This window comes from Mchenga conophoros, linkage group LG23 (assembly GCF_057382185.1).
Source record: "Mchenga conophoros isolate Kocher_MC1m ecotype Shallow Benthic linkage group LG23, M_conophoros_male_GT1.1, whole genome shotgun sequence".
NCBI classification, from domain to species: domain Eukaryota; kingdom Metazoa; phylum Chordata; class Actinopteri; order Cichliformes; family Cichlidae; genus Mchenga; species Mchenga conophoros.
The window spans coordinates 33,034,436-33,057,827 of record NC_140547.1 but is presented as its reverse complement, the minus strand read 5'-3'; the positions used below and the strand labels follow the sequence as shown (position 1 = coordinate 33,057,827).

The 23,392-nt window shown below is 42.4% G+C and overlaps 1 protein-coding gene across 1 annotated transcript; it reads left to right on the top strand.

Moving 5' to 3' along the window:
- The first annotated feature begins 18,200 nt into the window (after positions 1-18,200).
- LOC146547667 (helix-loop-helix protein 2-like) lies at positions 18,201-21,967 on the top strand. Its single transcript, XM_085265715.1, has 2 exons — positions 18,201-18,896; positions 19,613-21,967. Exon 2 carries the CDS (start codon positions 19,649-19,651, stop codon positions 20,018-20,020), a length of 372 nt encoding a protein of 123 aa, XP_085121841.1. The 5' UTR covers positions 18,201-18,896; positions 19,613-19,648; the 3' UTR covers positions 20,021-21,967.
- The last annotated feature ends 1,425 nt before the right edge of the window (positions 21,968-23,392 follow it).

Below are 23,392 nucleotides of genomic sequence, written 5' to 3'. Positions count from 1 at the left end.
TCTATTTACTGTTTTTGCACTGAACACTTGGAACGCTTTGAAAATCCCTCATTGTCAATGCAATCAGTCCATCTGTTCCTCAGCTCCTCATTCTCTGAAACTGTGTTCACCAGTTGTTCTGACTAACCCATTTTCCCAACGAACTCCAAGCCTGTACTTCCTGCCACTATTCACTTTGCTCCGCTGGAATTCCGCCTGCCAACCAAAGACTCCCTAAGTAAGGCAACTTCATTCACTCAATTTCTAATAATATTTACATTTCAACCTTGACCTGGAATAAGCTTTCCTCTCCTTTCTCACATCTTACTAACCAGTTCCTCAAGTCCATTCCCCCAGTGTTCAATAAACCTTTTAAACTGCTCTAAGTGTGATGATTCTAGTTATTAAGTCCAACCTCGCTGTTAAGCATGACAACGATTTTTACTTCATACTTCAAATCCCAGTGTTTTACCTTTACCCTGGGGTCTTTACCTTACAGTATAGGATGACTGAATAGAACCAAATTGAACTGAAATATGAATCTCATTTTAACCATTATTTATTTGCCATAATTACAATCTGTCTCTAACCTAAAGAATCCTTCGGCAGATATTTCTCATTCCCGACGTGTAACATACCAACGATTTGTCACATGGCGTACGCTTTGGGATGAGAACGTGTTGTCCATGTTTACTCCATATTTCTTACTAAGCTGCTCTGAAACTCTGAAACTCTCACATATGAGACTATAAATGTGCTGCAAATCCAGACTAACTTTTTATTGAGGAAAATTAGCAGTAAGTGGCTCAATGGGGCAAAACTCTGCTGCTGGGGGGAAAACCAGATGTGATTGACTACTCTATCTGAAGAGACAGTTATAGATGCTAACAAATCCTAGTGCTACTATTTACATTGATAGCGACAGATGAGGAATGAATGCCCAGCACAAACTTGCCAATCAGAGCAAAGTGGGCACAGATTGTGATTGTAATTGTAACTTGAATCCTATTGTACATATAAAAAATATACTTTTTGTTTTTTCTGCAGTTCCCAAATACTCTGGTCACAACCATGCTTTCTGTCACAACCGACTTAAGCAAAGAGACAAGCCATAGTGGGCCACAGCTGCCAGCTATTACACAAAAATTAAAGCTTGATTTTACAGTTACAGGCTTAATTTTCCTGTTTACTCAGGCAGAAACAGCTTTAAAATTTGGCATATAAGTAGAGAGTATGTAACATAGCATACAGAATGTGCTTATCGGAAAAATGCAAAAACATTTGTCAGCAGCAGGATGATGGCCTACATAAACTTATTTTACTGTTGGGGAGAGGTGCTTCACAATAAGAAAGGAAAAAAAGAAAAAAAATCAGCACCCTCACTGAGCTAAGCCCCAACTTTAGGTAACAAGTGAAGGGGCAGAAAAAAATCCCAAAAACCTCACTGACATCTTTTGAAATGATGTACCTACTGTACGTAAGGCCTGTTTAAACATCTTGACAGGATTAGAGTGGAGTTAAACTGCTTTGCGAGCGCAGTTAATTGAAGCGGATGAGGTTTTTAATAAAGCGTGCAGTGTTAGCAGCTGACAAATGGCTCGGCTGACACACAGGGGAAATTGCATTTAATGGCATCAGGTATGTGCTTTGCTGGAGCTTATCACATTACACTGGTGGGTGCACACACACACGCACACACACACACACACACACACACACGCACACACACACACACACACGCAGACACCCTACTCATGCATATGTGCATAAACACTCACACCCTATTTTCATCTTTATTTGTGGGTTGGCGTATGCATGCATGTTGGCCCACAATATAACACACGCGAACACGATAATTTACGCTCACCCGAGTCCGTCAAGGTGTTTTCCCTCATGGATTTAGATTATGCCACGGAAGGATGGAAAAGGTAGGTGCAGTATGTAGATAGGTCAGCTGGGTAGACAGATGGATACACTTACATACCCTATTATTTTAATGTCACAAGAAGAACTTTCTGCATCATTATTTATTTTATTTCTGAGTTTCAACCTTCCCTATACAATCACGGGCAGTCTACTTAAGGTTCATTTGTCTTTATGCAAAAGCTGAAAACACTAAGCAGCCAAAAGGTTCATATTTACATCATTTCTGTTAGATTTTAATGGTAATATTGATTTTACAATTAGGTTGTAAAATTGTAAAAAGTTATGCGCCTCTTCCACAGTGTGTCCTATCTTGTCTTCCTTCCATCACCCCCAACCAGTTGTGGCAGATGGCTGCCCCTCCCTGACCCTGGATTAGCGATTTCTGAGGTTTCTTCCTGTTTAAAGGGAGTTTTTCCTTCCCACTGTCACCAAGTGCTTGCTCGGAGGGGGTTGTTTGATTGCTGGAATTTTCTCTCTATTATTGTAGTCTTCACCTTACAGTATATAGCATCTTGATGTGACTGTTGCTATATAAATAAAATTGAAAAGTTACAAACCACAAGTGGGTACAAGGGCACAGTGAAAGATCCTCAGAAGTTACTATCCCAGTGACAAGCTGCTAAGTGTACAATAAGGCACTTTGTGTCTTTTTAAGTGTAGGTCTAGGCATTAAATTGGGTCTAGACACCAAGACAGCTTCAGGATCAAGGGAAAAGTCATAATTTGAGTTATAATAGACCCCCTCACCACGTCAACGAGCCAAACTTAATTGATCTGCATCAAGTTGCTTTGACATTTCCTTGGTTACCTTGAATGGGTGTGACTATGAATTGAATGGTTGGTGGTTTAGTAGCCACATGGAAAGTTCAAATGTCAAAGGATTTGTCAAAGACACCCATCCAAGTGGCCCTTGATGTATCCTTTAATATGTGTGATAAGTGCTTAAATGGCATAAAGCGGGACAACAAAGCTCTGTAGAGTGAATGCCACTTGTAGTGTAGAAGCCTAGAAAAGGTCTACATAAATACTATTCTATTCCACATTTTGGCTTCCTTGGTTACCATGGTTTTCTGCCCAGCTACAGTGACAACACTACACTTTCACCCAAGTGGTCACATTGTATCTATTTGAGTCAGTATAGGACTACTGAGGTCTGTTGAAAAATGACACTGAGGAGAGACCCAGTGTCACCACGTAGATCAAAGGTTCCTGACCAAGTGTTAGCATATGACAAGCTATGAGTGAGACTGGTTGAAGTAAATGGTACATTTATTACAAAATTGTTGGCGGATGAAAGCAGCACATTAATATCAGGTCCACAGCTTTTCCAGCAGTGCATTGCTTTTCAAGCTGATCGGTGCTATTCATAATAACTGTCACTTACACCATTTTGACTTATGGATCTGCAGTATGCTGTCAGGAAGTAAGCAAAGAAGTGCTTTTAATAATTTTAAAGTTGATTATAATAGAACTACAGAACTAATAGAATTACAGTGTTAACTGACGAGCCACTGAACATAACGTAAACAAGAAAGGTTGCTTGCCATTTCTATTAAGAGGTTGTCTGCATGTTTCTTCCCAGCAATGTTGCGTTTGGATTCTCTGAATGTCATAAAAGGCAAGAAACTGTCAGAAAGGACAACAAGGCGACCTGAATCATTTCAAGTGATATGTTGGGAGACCACTGCATAGATGCCCTTCAGGAGTTGTCAGTTTGATATCTCACCCAGTAGTGTATACACACACCCACGCATACCACCCACCCACACACACACACACACACACACACACACACACACACACACACACACACACACACACACACACACACACACACACACACACAACCACAGATAATCCAAAATGTGGGCCTTTAAGAAATTCCTCATATAAGAGGACAATTAGAGTGTCTCATTTCCCACTAATATCAATCACACAGCTCATGAATAAAGACAATTAGGCCCTCACGATTCCATACAATTGCATCTGCCCTTTGAGCTCCCCTCCGAATTGGGAGCGATGCCTCTTGGGTATATGGCTCTCTCATCACCGTAGCTCAGCATGAGCCACCACAGTCAATAATAGGAGACAAAACAGAGGAGGCAAGGGCCCAGTTTCAGACTAGATCAGATCCTCTGGACGCATGTCACTCTTCATTAGGGAGGCGGGGTAGCAGGGGACGCCCTTAAGGTGAGGATGGCCACAGAGTGGAGAGGGCTAGGGAGGGGAGGGGCAGAGAGGCAGCTGTGGAACAATGACAGAATCTGTGTCCAAGGCCCCCTCGGGCCAAACACCAGCTCTCCTCCACCCTGAACTGATCCTTCGCCTCTAGACCAAGAGAGAGAGGGAGGGAGGAAAAAGAGACAGAAATAGACCAGTCACACTCAGTGGACTTTCTATCCAGACTTGCTGTAGTGAAGACTGGCTGACATTGATGGAACACATCACATCAATGTGTCTAATGTCATATTCATAGAAATGTGATTGGTTTACCTCAGGCATGGGTGGTTCCCCTTACAGCACAGCAGCTTGGATAATGTCAGGTATTAATCTTTCATAGCCCCCATTAAATTAAGCACTTTGATTCACTTATTATTAATTTATACTGATTGCTGCAATGTTGGTGTACATGCAGGCAAAAGCGGTTACTAAAGGATACCCCTCCCTGGGATTGCCATTTGGGAAGACAGTGATCTTTACCCAAGTAGGAATAAACATTTCACAGTGTAATTATGTGATCTGTTCCAAAGCTAGTGGGATGAATTTGAAGTTTAAGAAAAACATCCGATAACAAGTTTTTTTCTGAATGCAGAGCACATCTTAAGTGGGAAGCTGGAACCTAACGTTCCCCATCTTTGTGCGTTCATTGCTTTGGCACGATTGCCTCCAGGTTTACTTTGTTGTGTTTGTGCAAACACCCACTCATCAGCAGACATGTGCTTCACAGAATGGATTAAATAATGAATATTGTCTCTGAAAAGGGAAGCTAGAGCAAAAAGACCTCAAAAATTGTATCCTTCTTAACAACCAGCAGAGAGGGGTCACTCAAGCTGCAAAATGTTTAGAAATCTATACAACAAAAACCCAACTTCTGACTTGATCAGTAAACAGTTTCCTGATTTGTTTGTGATCTTAACTGATAATTTTATGTCTTACTGAACACAGCACAATATCTATTTTAATGCCCTTGTTCAGAGTATAACTGATGAAAAACCAGGGGTGTGGCTACCTTGTGGTTAAACACATAAGTACACATCCTCAATTTCTAATGGTGTTCGATGGACGTCAAATTATACAGCGCACCACACTTTTTGTGGCTATTCAGGCAGTCGTGCAAAAGGATTTGATTGTGGTTTTGACTTCTTCTTTTACTATATCAGCACTTATGTGGTGGTGAGTCTGAGTGGGGACACCTATCATTTAGGAGAAAACTGCAGCTTCCTGCACCTTAACGGCAGGTATAAATAAAAAGGACTGTGCGATGATGTTCCACAAGCGACAAATCCAGAGGGTGTGCTGATGCCCACAGTCTGATCCACCACTTTTGAAGTCAAAAATCCAAATCAGTTGGTGATGTCACTGTGGCTGCATCTATCTTTTATATACAGTCTTTGCTTCGTCTTCCTGACCAAAAAAGACCTGATGTGCTGTAGCAGAAATGTGCTGGGTTTACTGCAACATTAGAAAAACAACGTCCAATCTGTCTTAAAACTCCACGACTAACAAACACTGTGTTACACTGTGAACATGAGATCTGGCTTCTGTTTGCAATTTCTTAGATTTTTTTTTAAGCAAAAAATAAAAAAAACCTAGTTTCCATCAAACGTGGGGATATTTCATATTCCCTATTATGTGACGCACCAAATGGTGCAGCATCCGAGCACCTGATGTTTGAGCAACACACACATTTTTTTGGCATCGGCGATACATCAAACTAATAACCTCATCTAAAAGAGGACAATGGGCGCTGTGACGCAGGCCGCGGTGCTCTCCTGCCACACGTAGGTGGCACACACTCGCCTTATTAGCCAGGTCAAACATAATCAGTGATAGACACGGCAGGGCTGTTTAATTATGGCTGGCAGCTGGCAGCGGGGGCCTTCCTTCAGGGGCCGGGTTATGCCCATGCATGAACCCCCTCCCCACCACCACCACCACCACACACACAAACACACACACACACACACACACCACACCCTCCACACCAAATACTCCACCACCACCCACACTGCCTCAAATGAAGAATAAATCTAACCCTGCTTTTGTTTGGAGTGAAGCATGTGGCAGCCCCTTCATTTAAAGCAAGAATAAAAATGTGGACAGAATACGGGATTAATAGAGGAGAATGGGGCATTAAATTAGTGTAATTGTGTAATTGTGAGGTAGCAGCACTATATACGTGTGTGTGTGTGTGTTTGTGCGTGCAAACGTAATAAAAATATCCCTCCAACGAGAGCAAATCCATTTCTCAGAACAAACCAACAAAGCACCTGAGCTATTAGAGGGCTCAGATTTTTCCGTTTCATAACACAGAATGCCTGACAGCTTGTTTGCTGCACTTTGGATGACACAACAGATGTATTCACATGGCGGCTTCCTCCCAGCTAGGCATGTTGAAAAGGCACCTAAGCTGCTGTCGCAAACAGCTTGTAAATCTGCACTTAAATGAGAGCAAGTGAGAGCCCGACTCCTGCCTGTCTGTCTGCCTGCTTACCTGCTGCGCCGCTGAAGAGATATAGCCTCGTGAAGTTTGCAACAAAGCAGTCTGGAGGCAGATATACTGTGTGATTACATTGTTGCTTCACCTTAATGTTTTACACACACAAAAATACACACACACACACACACACACAGTCTGCTCTTGTGCATGCAGTAAAAAAAATGAAACCCCAAAAAACAGCTGTGTGTGTGAGAGACCCAAACAGAGAAGCTGTTTGAGGCTGCAAGCAGTTGTGCACTCTGATCTCCCAAGGCTGTCTGTCCACACACACACACACACACACACACACACACACACACACACACACACACACACACACACACACACACACTGTCTCTCATATATGCAGGACTCCCTGATTCAGCCCCCTCTGGTATATTGATCCACTTCATTCTGCTTCAATGAGATGCAGACAGCATCCCAGGCCCAGACCACTCATAATCATCATATAACACGGGGCTGCATTGAAATCTGCCATAGGAAGGCATAAATCGGATAATGCTACAGCTGGGATAATGAACAATATCAGATGACATATTGATGTTGTCATGCACAGCCCGCAATGAAACATAAACGCGTATTGTGCAATATTAGGTTTGAACTAGTACACTCAGGCTGGAGCAGCCAAACAGCTGCAAACACACGTTATTTGTCCTTAACACTGCTCCACACGACACGTACGGGAAGTTATGAAAGCCAAAGGAGCTGCGACCGCTTTAAAGCAGGCCCTTGGACATGTCTCCATTCAGACTCAAGGTTGTTTTAATGCGAGGTTGTGCTTATATATACGTGAATTCAAGTCCACTGTCCTCCTTTATTTTTTTCCCCTTTCAGCCTCTCCCCTATCACGCTGCACCGTAGCCATGGCAACTATTGTGATCGATCCGGTGCCATCTAATACCAAATCTTTCTCCGAACCAAAACTTAAACAATCATGCAGGTCGTCAGCGACGGATCGGGGAGCAGAGGGGATGATGGGAGAGCGAGGTTTGCTTTCCTTGCTTGCTGGTGTGTCAGCTCTGAATTCAGTTCAATAATAAGTACTGTGCAATCCCATTTAAATCACACAAATTAACGGATCGTCTATTTACACTGTGAGTCACAACCTAAAACAGATGTGCATACATTGGCTTGTGAAGTCTCATCTGCAGATTAGCGCTGAGTAGCACACAAATAAAGTGCGAGAAGTTCAATCACCAGAGATTGAGCACAGACTTCTGGGAAGGCCTGAACTCAAAGAAAAGGAAAATATAAATAAATCTGCTCAAATTAATTTTTTTACATGTAATTTTGCATGTCGTTTTGTTACATAATTACAATGCAAAATGTTACATTTAATAGAATCTGTGGACATCAGTTTGACAAACACAAGTGAGAGGTCCACGTCAGCGTCAGTGTCCACTCGTCATTCAGTTCAACTTAAATTAATTTAAAAAGGGTAAATGGTTTTAAAAATCGCCTTGTTTACAGGAGCAAAACATTTTTTTTTACCAGTAGTAAACAACTTTATTTCCACTTAAAATTTCTGCACATTACCACAGAATTTATCACACTGACACGCTTCCGGAGCCACATGTGGAACTGTAGTTTGTAGTTTTGCACTGGGTTTATTTTTCTGCTGCTTTGCACAGCACACAACAGAGTTTTGTCCTTCATCCGTGTGGTGTCACTTCTTTTTCCAAAGGCTACAGAGACACTTCAAATATTCTCTGGCATTTCCTTTAGTTTTTAGAGCTGTTGGGGCTTCCATACAGCACCAAAGCAACAAAGAACATAGCATCTAATGCAGACTTTAGCACTTGCCCAGCAGCTGGAAGGGGAGAGAGTGGGGTGGTAGGGGTGGTGGGTGCAGGGGTTTATGTGAGGAGAGATGTGTCACGTTTACTTTGTGTCAACAGCCATAGATCGCTGGTCAGGGTTCAGGGGTTACACTGTGATATTTCGCCATGTCTCTATTCCCCTAAACAGCAGTGGAGCTTGTGTTTATGTCCAGAAGCAACGCTGCCTCTCGCACCAGATCTCTCTGTCTGTCTGCGTCTTTTCATGTCTGGGGAATGAGAGCGAGACAGAAAAAAAACCTTCCAAAACAAAAGTAGAATCAAACAAACACAGAGAGGATGAAGGGAGGGAAAGAGAGAGACTGAATGAAGAGAAAGCTTATTACCAGAAAACAGATGGCCCCCCAATTCATAGTGGCCCCACGGGGGACCTGGAGGGACAACTCTTTGCACCTCCAGGTTACCAGCACTGCAGAGAGGGGTGGAGCACTTAAACACGACTCTGTGTGTGTGCACTTTTGTGTGTTAACTTGTAAACAAAAAGCAAATTTGTGACATCCTTGGCAAGGTGCCACTCTCAGCTCGATTTCCCAGGAGCTTGTGTTTAAAGACTATTTCATTTAGAGCTTTTGTTACATCTGAAAATGGATGAAGAAAGACAAACAACTCTGCGATGCCACAATGCTGCCAGCTACGAAGAGCTGTTGAGAGTTGAAACTCTGTTTCCTCGGCGGACGCTGCGAAAACCAGACTTGCATGTTGAATGGTGGAGTAAGTATTTTTAGAAAAATAAAACACAAACACACATTTGGCATCACCTTTTGTTTCATCAAACCCATCGCTCGACATCGTCGCCGGGCGAGTTAATGTCACAACATCCGTAAAATGAGATCTCACACGCACCCAAACATTCACACCCTTTCAGTGTGCCTATGCAACTGTACGAGTGGACACACACACACGCGTGCACACACACAGATGACAGGCAGTGAGTGGAAATGAAGGATTTGGAGTTCCATCCCGTTACATTATGCAGCAGATGGCGTGCAGGCCAAGCCCGGCCAGGCCTCTCCCAGGAGAGAAAGAGTGAGAGAGAAAGAGGGGAAGAGAGACGATGGGGGAGGTGTAGAAAAGAAGGGTGAGGGACAAAGCTGTTGTCTTTTTTTTCTTTCTTTTTTTTTTTTTAACTTGCGTGAACGCACGTGTTTGTTTTCCTTTTTTTTTTTTCCTGACTCCCTCTCGGCTTCCCCGTGGGACAGAATCCTTCTCCTCTCTTCTCCTCTTCCTCTGCTCTTCCTCACATCACCTCTCCGCTCCATCCTCCCCCCTTCTGCCCAGCTGAGGCTACACCTGAGCCCAGCCACGGAGGCTCCAACCCCAGCTGACCCGCCGCAAGGAAGCAGAGGACAGAGGAGGGAAAAGGTGAGAGCAGAGGGAACGATGAAGTATGGAGTATTTTGGAGATATTTTAACGAAAAAAATAGACCAACGCACCTTTTTTTGTTGTTGTTTCACATGGAAAAATTATAATCATGTGTGTCTCGGTGTAGGAGCTGTATACTCTGACTAATTTGAAAAAAATTCACACATACATAAACTGCCGCTGATTTGATCAAATGCCACAGTCAATGCACACACACACACACACACACACTCTGATAGACACACATGCAAAGTGTACTGTGACGTCCCCCAGATCTTTGCCCCTGGCACTTTTTGTTTTGTGTTTTCCGAATTAATTGAGCCAACGCTCAAGTGCAGGGCCAGATGTCACTGCGACCTGTGGGGATTATTAGAAATCTGTTACCCTCATTGTTTATGTGGACCCCTTCAGACCACAACGCCTTGCGTTCTTCCCTCTGAAGTTTAAGGGAGAAACAAGCCCCAAACCAGATTGCTAATGTACGAAATAACAGTCTCCAGGTTCCAGGAATGGGACCAAGCCTGCATATTGACATGTGGGACATTATGGGACTTTTCTGTCCCAACTCCAATGGCCAAGGCCTGTGCCCAATGGCCACCGGGGGCCCCCTGATGCCCTCCCGGTTTGGCCCAAACAACGCCATACTCCTTGGCAGAGCTCTGGGCCTAATGAACTCATCAGCCAGCTGGAGGCCCTAGATGGAGCGACAGGGTGCGCTCAGGGGAGGATGAGGGGCCAGGGGGAGAGAGAGAGATAGAGAGAGAAAGAAAGGGTCATCGGGCTGGGGTGCAAGGTATGAGGAAAGTGGAGGTGTGGGGTGGCTGAAGATAGCTAACGAACACCATAAATGAGACAGGTGCAGCTTCAGAGGAGGGCTGAGGGCCAAGACAGGAGGGTCAGCGGGCAGGAAGAACAGGTATGGGAGGCTGTGGAGAATGAGCAGAACAAGGTGGGATGGCAAGAGAGAAAGAGGAAGGAGAGGAAAGGATGGATGGCTCTAACATGGGGTTCAGATGGGCAGGTGATAACACAAAAGTTCTGAAGTTTCCAGTCAAGATTAAGAGAAGAATTAAATGCACTAAAGAAGAAGAAGAAAAGAGAAGCCATTCAAAGTAACAGAGCTTTAATGTTCTAATTGAAGCTGCAGATCCACTCAATATATAATTCCTATCGTAAATACCAATTTTCTGAGCAACCTTCAAGAAAATGATATACAGGAAGCAATCATTTTGAGTAAAAGTCGAATGAAATATTTGAAAACAAAGGTTTATTCATTCAAATGATTAATCTTAAAGGTAAACATATTTGCTAAAATCCAATAAAGTCCATTTAATTTGACAAGAACATTAAATTGAATATTTTACATTTTTTCTTGAGTCTATTGCCATTCTAAATTATGTACCAGCCTAGTTTTGCTCTGAAATGAAAGTTGCAGAAAGGAATGAAATATGTTTTTTTTTTTAAAAAGTCAGTGCACCTCATGGATTCATGGATAGTGCATAAAAATAATTATGCTAAAAAAAGGATCATAGTCAGGATTTAAAATCTGAACTAAAAAGCTGAAAATTATCCATATATACTCTTGTTTTTCTCATATCAAGTTTCACAAATTTCTTAAAAAGTAAGTTGAGACAACAGCTGCTTAAGAACTTGCTGATTACTGCTGTGAGCTCAGATAGAAAATCAGTCTGATTGAATAAACAAAGTCACCGGAAAAACACAAAACTTCAGGCACTGCAGAGCAAACTGAAACAGGGCTTTACGAAGCTACAAAATGTACAGTTGTGACGATCAAAAACAAAAGGGCAGAGGCTGACCAAATGCATTTTCCCACACACAGAAGAAAGTGTACGCTGATGCTGAGAAGAGTGATACAAAGACTGACACCTCTTTTAGGTGCGGATGGTTGACGGAAAAACATGAACCCTTGACCCATACACTGCAGGTCATGTGTTCCCTTAGAGGGAAGGGTCAATGCAAATCAATACCAAGTTGTTCTGAGTGATCACCTTTTTCCTGTGATGATACATTTCTGTCCTCATGGGTATGAAAATGATTTATATTCACAGCCGGACCTTCACAGTCAAACCCAACTCAACACCTGTGGCTTAGTGAGTCAAACATCACTTTCCAACCACCATGTTCAAAATCCTAAATATGGGAATATAGTTTTCCAAGAATGGTTTTCTATCCATGTATTAGAGTTCCAGAGACTTTCAGAGTCAATCCCAAGGAACTGTTCTGGCAGTACATGGTGGAGTAATGACTCATGAGGGCATTTTATGATGCCTTTTTCTATAATTTGCATGTAATATCATGCTAGCAAGAGGCTAGGTTAAAGTACTCTAACACCAATGAACTTCTAAATCCTTCTAAATATGCTTGTTTAACCCATTTTTAAAACACACAAACGTGAAAAATTGTGGACTATTACATTAGTTCAGCTGCCTGGCAAGTTATGAATGTCAACCTAGCTCCGCCTACCAGCTTTGCCATTTGTATATCCAGTCTCTGACTGTAGCGTGGTTGTTATCACACAGCACTGTTGAGGTCATTACTCAACAAAAGTAATGTATTACACATTACTCTTTACTTTTCTTAAAAGTAATGCAACATGTTTCTGAACTTCTCGCCAGAAGTTACATTACATTCCTTTTGCATTCCTTTTGTGTTACTTCATAAATTGTCACATTTAACAATATAAACCTTATCTACAGTTCTGCAGATGGACACAAATCCCTATCCTACTGTGAACACACAACCTCTCTTTGTTAAAGTTGAAAACTAGAACACAGAGACTGCCAAGAGTGATTCTACAATAGAAACATTTACAAGAAAAAAGTTCCAATGTTACAAATATGACTGCTCATCAGGATCTCGGCTGCTTGGACTCAGCTTTAATACCATTCTGGACTCTTGGCTTGCTTTGTGTTAGCATGCTATCTGTGCAGATGTAAAGATTATAAAGAGCTGAAGTTGTATTAACAGTATAATACGGCTGTTTCTGTACAGAGGCTGTATTTGAGTATTGTGCTGTTGTCCTTTCATGCAATAAAAATAAAAGCAATGGTAAATGGACTGGTTCTTATATAGTGCTTTTCTACTCTATTTTGAGCACTCAAAGCGCTTTACACAACTTGTGCATTAAACCATTCACACAATCACTTCATCCACACACATTCATACTCCGATGGATGCATCAGAGAGCAACATGGTAGGTGACCTGCTCTACCACCTGAGCTACAACCACCCCGTAATGTCATTCTCCTTTATAATCTCCACTCTTTAAAATCTGTAGACCACTCCACCGTTTTCCTCCTTCCATACAAATATGGGAACCAGCCAAGTGTAGCATAAATGTGTTGGAAGAAAAAGGTATGTTTGTTTGCTTTTATTTTTGTCTTTCCTCTTCACGCCACAACCCTGAACTGGGTAAGCGCAGGAAAATGGATCCTCTTAGCATGCAGATAACTGAGGAACCTTTTTAATGCAAGTAAATGGTAAATGGACTGGTTCTTATATAGTGCTTTTCTACTCTACTTGAGAACTTCCAGTAGCTTCATCCACCATTCATACAACCATTTCTTTTCTATGCTTAAGTGCTTTCTGTCTAACATTCACACTCTCTTGGATTCAGAGCAACTTGGATTTAGTATCTTGCTCAAGGATATTTGGCATGCAGACTGGAGCAGCCAGGGATCAAACCACCAACCCAGTAGATGACCTGCTCTACCTCCTGAGCTACAGCCACCCAGTAATAATGTGATAAATACGTTTTTTGTCCTGTCTTCCTCTCCTCACCCCCAACTCGTCCTGGCAGATCGTTGCCCCTCCCTGAGCCTGGTTCTACCTGTTAAAAGGAAGTTGCTGCTGATTGTTGGGGTTTCTTTATTTTTACCATACAATATAAAGTGCCTTGAGGTGACTGCTGTTTTGTTTTAGCACTATGTAAATAAAATTGAATCAATGTAATTATTGAATTTGGTGTGTCAGAGCCAACACTGGCACACAGGTATAATAATGACTCTGCTTAAATTAGTCAAAAAAGAAAAAAAGTTTTTTAAAAAGCACAGAAAATGAATTGTCATCTTTATTAAAATGAAACTGAATGTTTTATGTGAGCAGAGCACATCTGGGTCATTTGCTGACTAATCTTTGCCTCTGAAGTCATCACACTTAGATCAGCATCATCACCAAGACATTCTCATCCTGTTCACTGCACAATCAACAAACTCATCATCTGTCCTCCTGCACCTCTCACTATTCGTTCCCAAGTGTGTGTCTCTCCACTCCTGATGAGTGAGTGTGCGCGTAACTGCACATTCATAAGAGAGAAAGCGAGCACCTTTGTGTGTCCATATGCGTCTGGGTGGCGTAGAACGTGCTGGGCGCCCTGCTGGGAGCACAGATGGTGCCGAGGCCTGCCACGGCAGCGCTGACGACGGCCACATTCTCACATGGGACCTCCAGCTTTCTGGATCCCACACCTCCTGTTCAGGCCTGAACTGACAAACGCTTCCCCTCCCCATCCACACACACACACACTCACTTTCTTTCGCTCTCTCTCTCACTCACACACACACACACACACACACACACACACACACACACAAACACACACGAGGCCAAAGACCAGGCCGCTGCCTATTTCACTAGCCTGGAAGAAAAGAGAGAACACAACACATGGACGAGTTGGCGGTCACACGCTGCCCAGAGTGTTCCCCAGTGCGTGAGCGTGTGTCTCAGTGATGCAAGTGAAGCAAAGGTGAGAGGGGTCGAGTTAGAGTTCTATCAACTTTTTGGCTTCTGGGGCTAAATGATCAGTCGCAGCAACTTCCTCAATGTGTTCTTTGTTTTTCTCAAACTGTCTTTTCTCCCACTTTGTCTTCATTTCGCTCACCTTCGTGGAACCTCCTGGCCTGCGTGCCTGCTCTTCTCCATCTTTTCTTTTTCTCTCTCAGCCTCTTAGTTCTCCTCTCTCCCTTCTGCCTCGTGCAGACGCCCCCTGTGGCTCACCGTCCACCTGAGAGAAGCCTCATACATCTCCTGACAAAGTGACTAATCCTTCCCATTTCACAGCTCCATCCCACTGCTCTCTGGGAATGTTCAAAACTGTGTGTATGTGCGTGCGAGTGTGTCTGATAGGTGACAGGAGGGAGTATGTCACACAGGTTCAAGGTGGGTTTTTTTTTTTTGTTGTAACAAGCAGCTCAGACAGCCACAGGGGTCTACAGAGCTCTGACTGATTAGAGAAATAACTCCATTACAGACATCTCATCAGAGTGATATCACCTCCCAACTTCTTGTTGACAGCTTCGTCACCACCTACGTCCACCTACGCACAAACACACACACAAAAAGGCTTGTTTTTAAGTCTTTTCGGCTTTTAGACTAAGCCCGGAAAACAATTTGATCCTTTCAGGTTTCAAATTTGCATCTTATTTCCTCACAAACTCAGCAGCAGTATTCGGCCTCAGCTGGTTGATATGAACCCCTCAAATAATAATCATAATCATAAATCACCGAACGGCTTCCTTCCCGTGTGTCTGCCGGTCTGAATGATTATGGGAACCACAGCAAGAGAGAGTATCAGCCTACGCCAAACTCGTGTTCACAAGGTGATTGTTTCGAGGGAATATCTCAGTCTGAAAAAAGTTTCATTAGTTCTTTATAATGCTTTTTTAGCCACTTAAGGAAAAATGAGTGTGCGCTTGATTTGTTGAAATTTTAAGTATGAGATGACACTGTTCATTGTTTACATTTTCATCATATTACATTTTTTAAGGGGGTGTGTAATGGTCAAAACCTAATGACTTATTGGATTGTTTTATCTTCATATTGCTACAATGTCTGTGTGCAATGTCTCTAAAACTTTCTTTGCATCATCTCTGCGCCCACTGACCTGCTGGAAACGACACGTGTGAGGTTGTTATTAACATGCAGTGTTGTGTCACAACAAAATTTCATTTTCATAAGCGGAAGCACGACTTGACGTGCACACAAATCAGCTCGGAACCAGCTCAGCTTCTTTACCAGCACCGCCATGACTAAAGCAAACATCATCCATTAACTGTTCTCTGGTGACTCCACCACCCTGCAGCTTGCCTGTCTGTCTCCGGAATCACTACATCAGCTGTGGGATGTAATTGCAGCAGGCACTAACAAAACAGCCTTGGAGGGGTCCTTCATGTCTTTGGCCAAGGGCCTTATGGTCTGAGGAGGGGTCCGGACGATGCAGACCACCAAGCTTATACTATCTCCACTTCTTCCATCTGTGAAGTAATTAGGGTGGTGGTCCGTGCGTGTGTGTGTGTGTGTGTCTGTGGGCTCCAGCTGTCAGGAGGCCTCTGTCTCCTGGTCTTGACATGTCTCCGATACGCCCCGCTGTGAGTCCCTCTGTGACACACACACACTCCACAGACCCGGCCAGAGCCCAAGGCGAGCTGTCCGTCATCTCACACACAAGCATTCCCTCTCTCTCTCTCTCTCTCTCTCTCTCTGTCATGCACACACACGCTGATTTTTCAGTGATATGGTCCTTCTGGCACTGTGGTAGTACTTCTCTCCCTCATTCACATATTGTGTGTGTGTGTGTGTGTGTGTGTGTGTGTGTGTGTGTGTGTGTGTGTGTGTGTGTGTGTGTGTGTGCGTGAGACAATAAACACGTCGGTGGCTGCGGGCCACGGCAAGTCATCCGTGCTTCCCCTTATCGTTTTAATCACCTCGTTAGGCGCAGCTAGTCCCCACACTTACTGGCCGCTGCTCCTCCTCTGGAACCATGCCCTCCTGACCCGACGCTGGTGGTGCCACCGGGCACAGGGAGGCATGATGGGAGAAGAGAAGAGATCAAGTTTGCTTGATTTGAAGTTTTCCTAAATCTAAATGTCAATATAATAAGGAAAAGAAAAAGTTGTGTTTATGTTTGTGTCAATTCTACTCCAAAAACATTATATATGACATAATCCTGGGATATATATGTGACAAGCGGGACAATATGTTGGCATTTATCCCCACTTATATTCTTCACCAGCCATTCTTCCGCTGGACTCAGCTGTTACATCCATCTTTATTGTGTGTCTGGATATCAGGTTTGTTTCTCCGAGGCCCTTAAACTACACTTCCACTTCTCTTTTTTTTCAGGGACAGGAAAGAGCTGCAGAACTTGGATAAAAGTCAGCGATGTGTAGGCTATACTGTAAGTCGCATATCTGAGAAAATAGGAAAAATGTTCTCCCTGATGCTTCTTTGCTATTCTTTAATATCAAAGTCCTTTAATAAGCAAGTGTCATCAATCAGGGCCTTCTTGGTAACACCTCTGGGCACTTATTTGGGCAGTCATTGAGTAGCATAGAGCAAATTAAAGCATATTTTCCCCTGCTGTAGATTAGCAGCCAGGATTCTTTGAGGTGCTGTTTTTCTCTTTTATAGTTTCGCTGTTTATTTACCAAATCAAATGAGGATGTCAACAAATGGATATGAATTGTTTTAAACATAAAAAAGATTCAATGAGTGTTAAACACTGTGAGGAAAAAAAATGAAAGGAAGAAGTTTGACTGACAACAGTTGCTTTGATTCTTGTTCTTGTTTTATAACCTAATCCTAATACATCCTCGGACTGGCATGCAGCTTCTCCACCCTTTTCTCTCTCCACACCAACTAGTTTTGACAATAAAACAAATATTTATTTATTTATTTATTTTAATAATCATTAGTACAACAGACCACTGATCAACGCAGGGTGAAACACACTCAGGTGTGTCAGCCAGGGAAATCTAAGTCTCAACCTGTCAACAGCACCAAATTAAAACCATATAAAAAAACAGAGGAGCTGCTTTATTATTTCACCTCTTTACAAAAAATGGTTTCTAATTTTCATAAATCCAAGAAAATAACCAAAAATAAGCAACATTTCTAAAGCATTCTAGAAAATATTTCTTTACAGGCTTGTATCGCATTTAAGTTGACCCCCCCCCCCTTCATTTGCATTTCAAATACATATATACATTTATTTATAATCATTAATATTCACTACAAATGTGAGCACGTGCAAAAACTCACAACATGGACAAGTATTCCTTTTTTTCCACGCTTTATCATGCACACATCTCTGCTTTCCCTTTGCCCACTGCTCCCACGGGAGTGAGACCGCTTGAGGGGGCTGAGGGGAGTGAGGAAAGAGGGAGGAGGTGTGTGTGTGTGTGTGTGTGTGTGTGTGTGTGTGTGTGTGTGTGTGTGTGTGTGTGTGAGAGAGAGAGAGAGAGAGAGAGGAGGAGCGAGAGAAGGAGAGAGAGGGGTGAGAGAGGAGGGAGGGAGGGAGGGAGGGGCGGCGTTAGACAATACCATTCCTCAAATATATTCCATCCCCTCCGTCCATGAAGTGAGCCTTTATTAGTCCAGATCGCTTGGATCTTATCTCGCATATGACACTCGGCGCAAGAAGGAAGAGAGAGGGGGGATTATCCGCGAACCGCCTTCCGATCCGCTGATTCCTGACAAGGGAGAGCCTCGCTTATCTGTCCCTCTTTTTATCCCCATCTTCCAACAGGCTCACGGACGAGTAGCCCTGGCTGCACTTTCACCGCTATCAGCCCATCTCCTCTATTGTCTCTCCATCGCTGGGATCACACAGGGGGGCTGACTGATCCACGCTTATCATCACCATCACCACCACTGTCATCATCATCATCATCATTATTATTTCTTTTTCTCCAACTCGTCCGACCTAATCATCTCAAGACTTTTGATGGGCTGTTTTTTTATCAGCAGAAACATTTCCACGCTTGACGTTTGACCCCGCGTGATCCCATGTTGCAAGTTCGCGGCTGAGAAAAGTCAAAAACTATTTTAAAAAAAAACCGAAAGAAAGAAAGAAAAGAAAATAATTTTTCTCCTTTCTTTGTTTTCTTTGAATGTTCGTCTCATTAACATCTGATGTTGTTGTTGTCTTTTTTTTTGTTGGTTCTTTTGGCCGGTGGAATATGAGTTAATTTGGAGTTGAAGCTCCGCTCAAGAGCGCCTTTTAGTTCCCAACAAGAAAAAAACTGAACAAAACCTCCAACCCTTTGTCAAGGTGAGTCTCAGATTTCTGTGGAAAATTAAGCTTTTAAATAAAAACAAATTAAATACGATTTTTTCCGATTTGTTCATTTTTATTATTATTATTTTTAGATTCGTAGATCTATTTTTCTTTATTAACAAAAATCAAGAAAAAAAGCAACTGCTCCAATAATTTGGTGTCCAGCAGATGTCAACATTATTTTACCATCTCCTGCCTTCATGCTGTCAAGTCGCTCCGGCCTCAGCCAAGCAGATGTGTTCATCACACTGTGACAGATGGCCAATTCTGATTATGTTAATTCGCAAAAAAGTTTTTTTTCTTTAATTTAAAAACAAATAGTATTTTTAAAGAGTTTCGTCGTTTAAAAAACAATATTTTGCAAACATGACACTTGGAAATTCAAATTTGTTGGGCTGTTTTTAAGGCCTGAAGCTTTCGTGAATTAACCGCGAATTTTGAACCATTCATTATTTATGGAGTTTAATTTTATTATGCAATAGGCACAGGAGGGACTGGAGCACCCGCTGTGGGCTTTCTCATAGTGGTGCCTGAGTGCAGGAAAACAGCAAAAACGATGATTTCAAAAATCAATCCAGTTTTTTATTTCATCCAAACGCATGTGACACAGTAGCTCTCTGACTGTAAAATGTGGAATTTAAAATGACCATTAAAAAAAAAAAAGCAGCAATGTTTTAATGTTTCAATGACAGATTTTTTCCCGTGCACAGGTTCTTGAGAAGGACTGCCAACACCGCAGAATAAAAATGATGCTGAGCCCGGATCAGGCTGAGGCGGACCTCTCCTGGACTCAGTCCGACCCGGAGACGATGCTCAATGGGTTGAAGTCGGCCGGTTGTGCCTCGGACGAGCCGGCGGAGATGGAGGACAGAGCCAAATGCAAAGCCGACCAGCCCCTGAGCAGGGAGGAGAAGAGGAGAAGACGGAGGGCCACGGCCAAGTACCGCTCAGCCCACGCCACCAGGGAGAGGATCCGGGTGGAGGCGTTCAACGTGGCCTTCGCGGAGCTGAGGAAATTACTCCCCACATTACCTCCGGACAAGAAACTCTCCAAGATCGAGATCCTCAGACTGGCTATATGCTACATCTCCTATCTCAATCATGTGCTGGATGTCTAAAAGTGACCCACTCCACCCCCCCACTCCGCCCTCTACGCGCACACATATGTGAGAGAAACTGGTTGAGTTGTTGGGAGACTGGACTCGCTCGACGTGCTGGGAGTTAACTGGTTATGGCAAGGTTAGCGGTCAGGGTGGAATGATGCAGGAGATTTTTTTTAGCTTTCAACACCACAAAGCACTACTTTGAATAAAAGGAAGGTCAATTTTTAAGTAATCAGATAATTTTGCAGTGAATTAAAAAAAAAACAATCGAAACTTCTGCTGCAGGGGTAGAAACTGTTGTTTTAAGGTGGACTTGCTTAATTGATTGATGTAAAAATGTCGATATCGGCTCCACATATATATCGGTCTAACACCTGTGACACAGTGTTGCCTTCATCTCACCGAAACTTCTATTTCATTTAATGATATGTAATAAAAAATTTCCATCCAATTCAAGGCCCAAAATCTGCCCAGCATCATCTCCATCCAAACTAAAGCATCACTTCCCCGGATGCTGACACTCTGCCATACCTCTAATGGTGAGCTGAGCCCTTTAGTGTGAGTCCAGTGTTGATTGATGTAGTGGCAGCGGTGCAAAAAGTTACGGGAGCCTAAACTTTCAGTCCAGATCGCTCACTGCAAGCAGCAAGCGCCGAGTTGTTTTGAGCCGTTGGATGCAATAATGACAATTATTTTTTCCGATATTCAGCAAAAGGGGAGGGGGGGGGGGTCTGGAAGAGCCCCCGCAGGCATTCATGCTTCCTTTGCAGTGATGCAGTGGAGGACAGAAAAAATAATAATAATTCGCGTGGGCTGCAAAAAATTCAAGAAGATTCTGGTTATTTTAATTTGCTTCACATTTAATCTACATCTAAAAATGATATTAGCCTAATCTCATCTAATATCATGAATAGATTTCTGAATGCTCCCCTCACTGTGTCACTTTGAGGTTGAACAAAATAAACACGGGGTCTTTCCCCCCCCGATCGGAACGAAAGGACGTAAACATAGCTGCTTTAGATCTAGCTTAGATTTTCCATAAAGGAAGAAAAAAAAAAACATTTCAATGCGTAAGTGCCACTTATGACATATAAAATTGTGACCTTAATCATGCTTTTTTGTTTCTCCTAAAGTGTATGGAATTATTTATTTAATTGTGTTAATATTTAAGGCTAATTTATTTATGTTAATATCATAAGCTGCCGTCTTTTTTGTATAAATGTATAATGGTTTGTTGCTTCTATATTTTAGGCTGTGAATTTGAACTTGGAAAGTGGTGGTGTTCTTCAAAAATGGCACTTTCTGTTAATCCATTGTATAATTTATTCGTTTGATGTATGTTCGATGCTTTTTTCTGTTGTTGTTGTTGTTGTTGTTGTTTTTTGTTTGTTATTATTTTTCATGTCCGCTGTCTATCGATGGCAACGATAAGCACTTCAAGATGGGGTCTAGTGGCCCCATGAATTTGTTTCCCATTTTTTGAGAGGTTTCTCTGTGAATTAGAATTGGGCTGCTAAAGAAAAAAAACTAAGTAAAAAAAACATTTGCTTCATCGACACTGATTGTCAAATAATTCAAACCACCAAGGGGATACGATTCAGAGCTCAACCTCTTTGTCTTATTTATTTATTTATTTGCTATAACCAAAAAATTATTATTTTGAAAAAAATATTATCTTCAGTGCGCTGATTTGACTATTATTTTATTTTCTGATTAATTGGGTTATTTATTTGTCTCTGCTTTGTATTAGGAAAAGTCAATAAGTAATTTTATAGTGAAAGGGAAAAAAACATATCCTCTATCCAAAGATTTTTTGTCTCTTCAGGGTTGTGTAGGCTACTTGTTGCTTTATGCAGATCTTTTGTAGTAGAGGTATTGTGTGACAGCTGGTTTCTAATGGACAAACTTTTCATATTTTTCGGTGTTATTTTTAATTAAAAAGGTAATACTTGAAAAGAAAAAGCACGTTTTGTATTTTATTTTACTCAAAAAAAAAAGTTTTGAGGTTTTGGAATGTAACAGAGAACTAGGACATAGCCACCGTTAGAATATTCAGCTTATCCTAATGAAGAAAAGCCTACTGGCCTGATGACGTCAGGCTCACGTAACGCGCACGCGCGTACACGCACGATCGGAGTGACATAAGTGTACATGCAAATCATTCAGCATGCATGTAGTGCAAGCTCTCAGATGCTTTCTGGGCGTCTGAGAGCACACACACACACACACACACACACACACTAGCCTACTCACATAAAAATGTGCATAATGTACAAACACACACACAAAATGAAAGGTGAAACAAGTGCAAATCCAGTTTAGCATACAGATGAAAACTCAGCCTACTGTACACACATGCACATGGCTGTGTGTGTTTGCACATGTGCATGATAAAATAAGCGCACATTCATAGAAGGAAACTCAGTCAGCTGCACACGCACACACTTGCTCTCTCTCTCTCTCTCTCTCTCTCTCTCTCACACACACACACACACACACACACACACACACACACACACACACACACACACACACACAGACCCAATGGTCAGCAGCTAAAGGCAGTGGTAGCCTACATGTGTGCTCCTGGCTGAAAGGCTCTCTCCCTCCCCAGAGAGGGGGCAGGTGTTACTCCAGACGAGCCAAGACAACCAAATTACTGGCCGTCTGGCACCTCCCGTGGGAAACCCGGCGAGAGAGGAGGGATGGGAGAGATGGAAATTTATGAGTGAGAGAGCAAGTGCTGAGATGTAATATTGCCAAATGGTATGAGCAAAAAAGAGATCCAAATATTTATATTCATTTGCGATATAAATATAGACGCCTATCCCCATCGATTGTGCTATAAAAGGCTTGTAGCTGAGTCGAGTTACAGAAACAGAGATGTGCAAATGCTTTTATCTAAGCCACATTAGATTATCATGAGAGAACCTTTTTTAAGCATGCACAGCCCCAGAGGGAATTGAACCTTTAACCCTGGATATGCCAGAATTCCAAATCAGCAACAGAATAAATAAAAATCTATCTATCTATCTATCTATCTATCTATCTATCTATCTATCTATCTATCTATCTATCTATCTATCTATCTATCTATCTATCTATCTATCTATCTATCTATCTATCTATCTATCTATCTATCTATCTACCTACCTACCTACGGTGGCAGGTGCAGTCACATTTCTCCTTGAAAGTTTTTTTTTTGTAGACACTGAAGGTAGCAGGACATTTTGCTTCCTTTTCAGCTCAAGGGTCTCCTGGGTCTTGTTTTTCTATTTGGTATTTCTCAGTCAGTCATCTTCCAGACATTCTTGCTTTAACTTCAACTGCAGACTGGGAACGTTTGCTGGCCGACATTGCTAACTCACTAATCAGACTGACACGTCA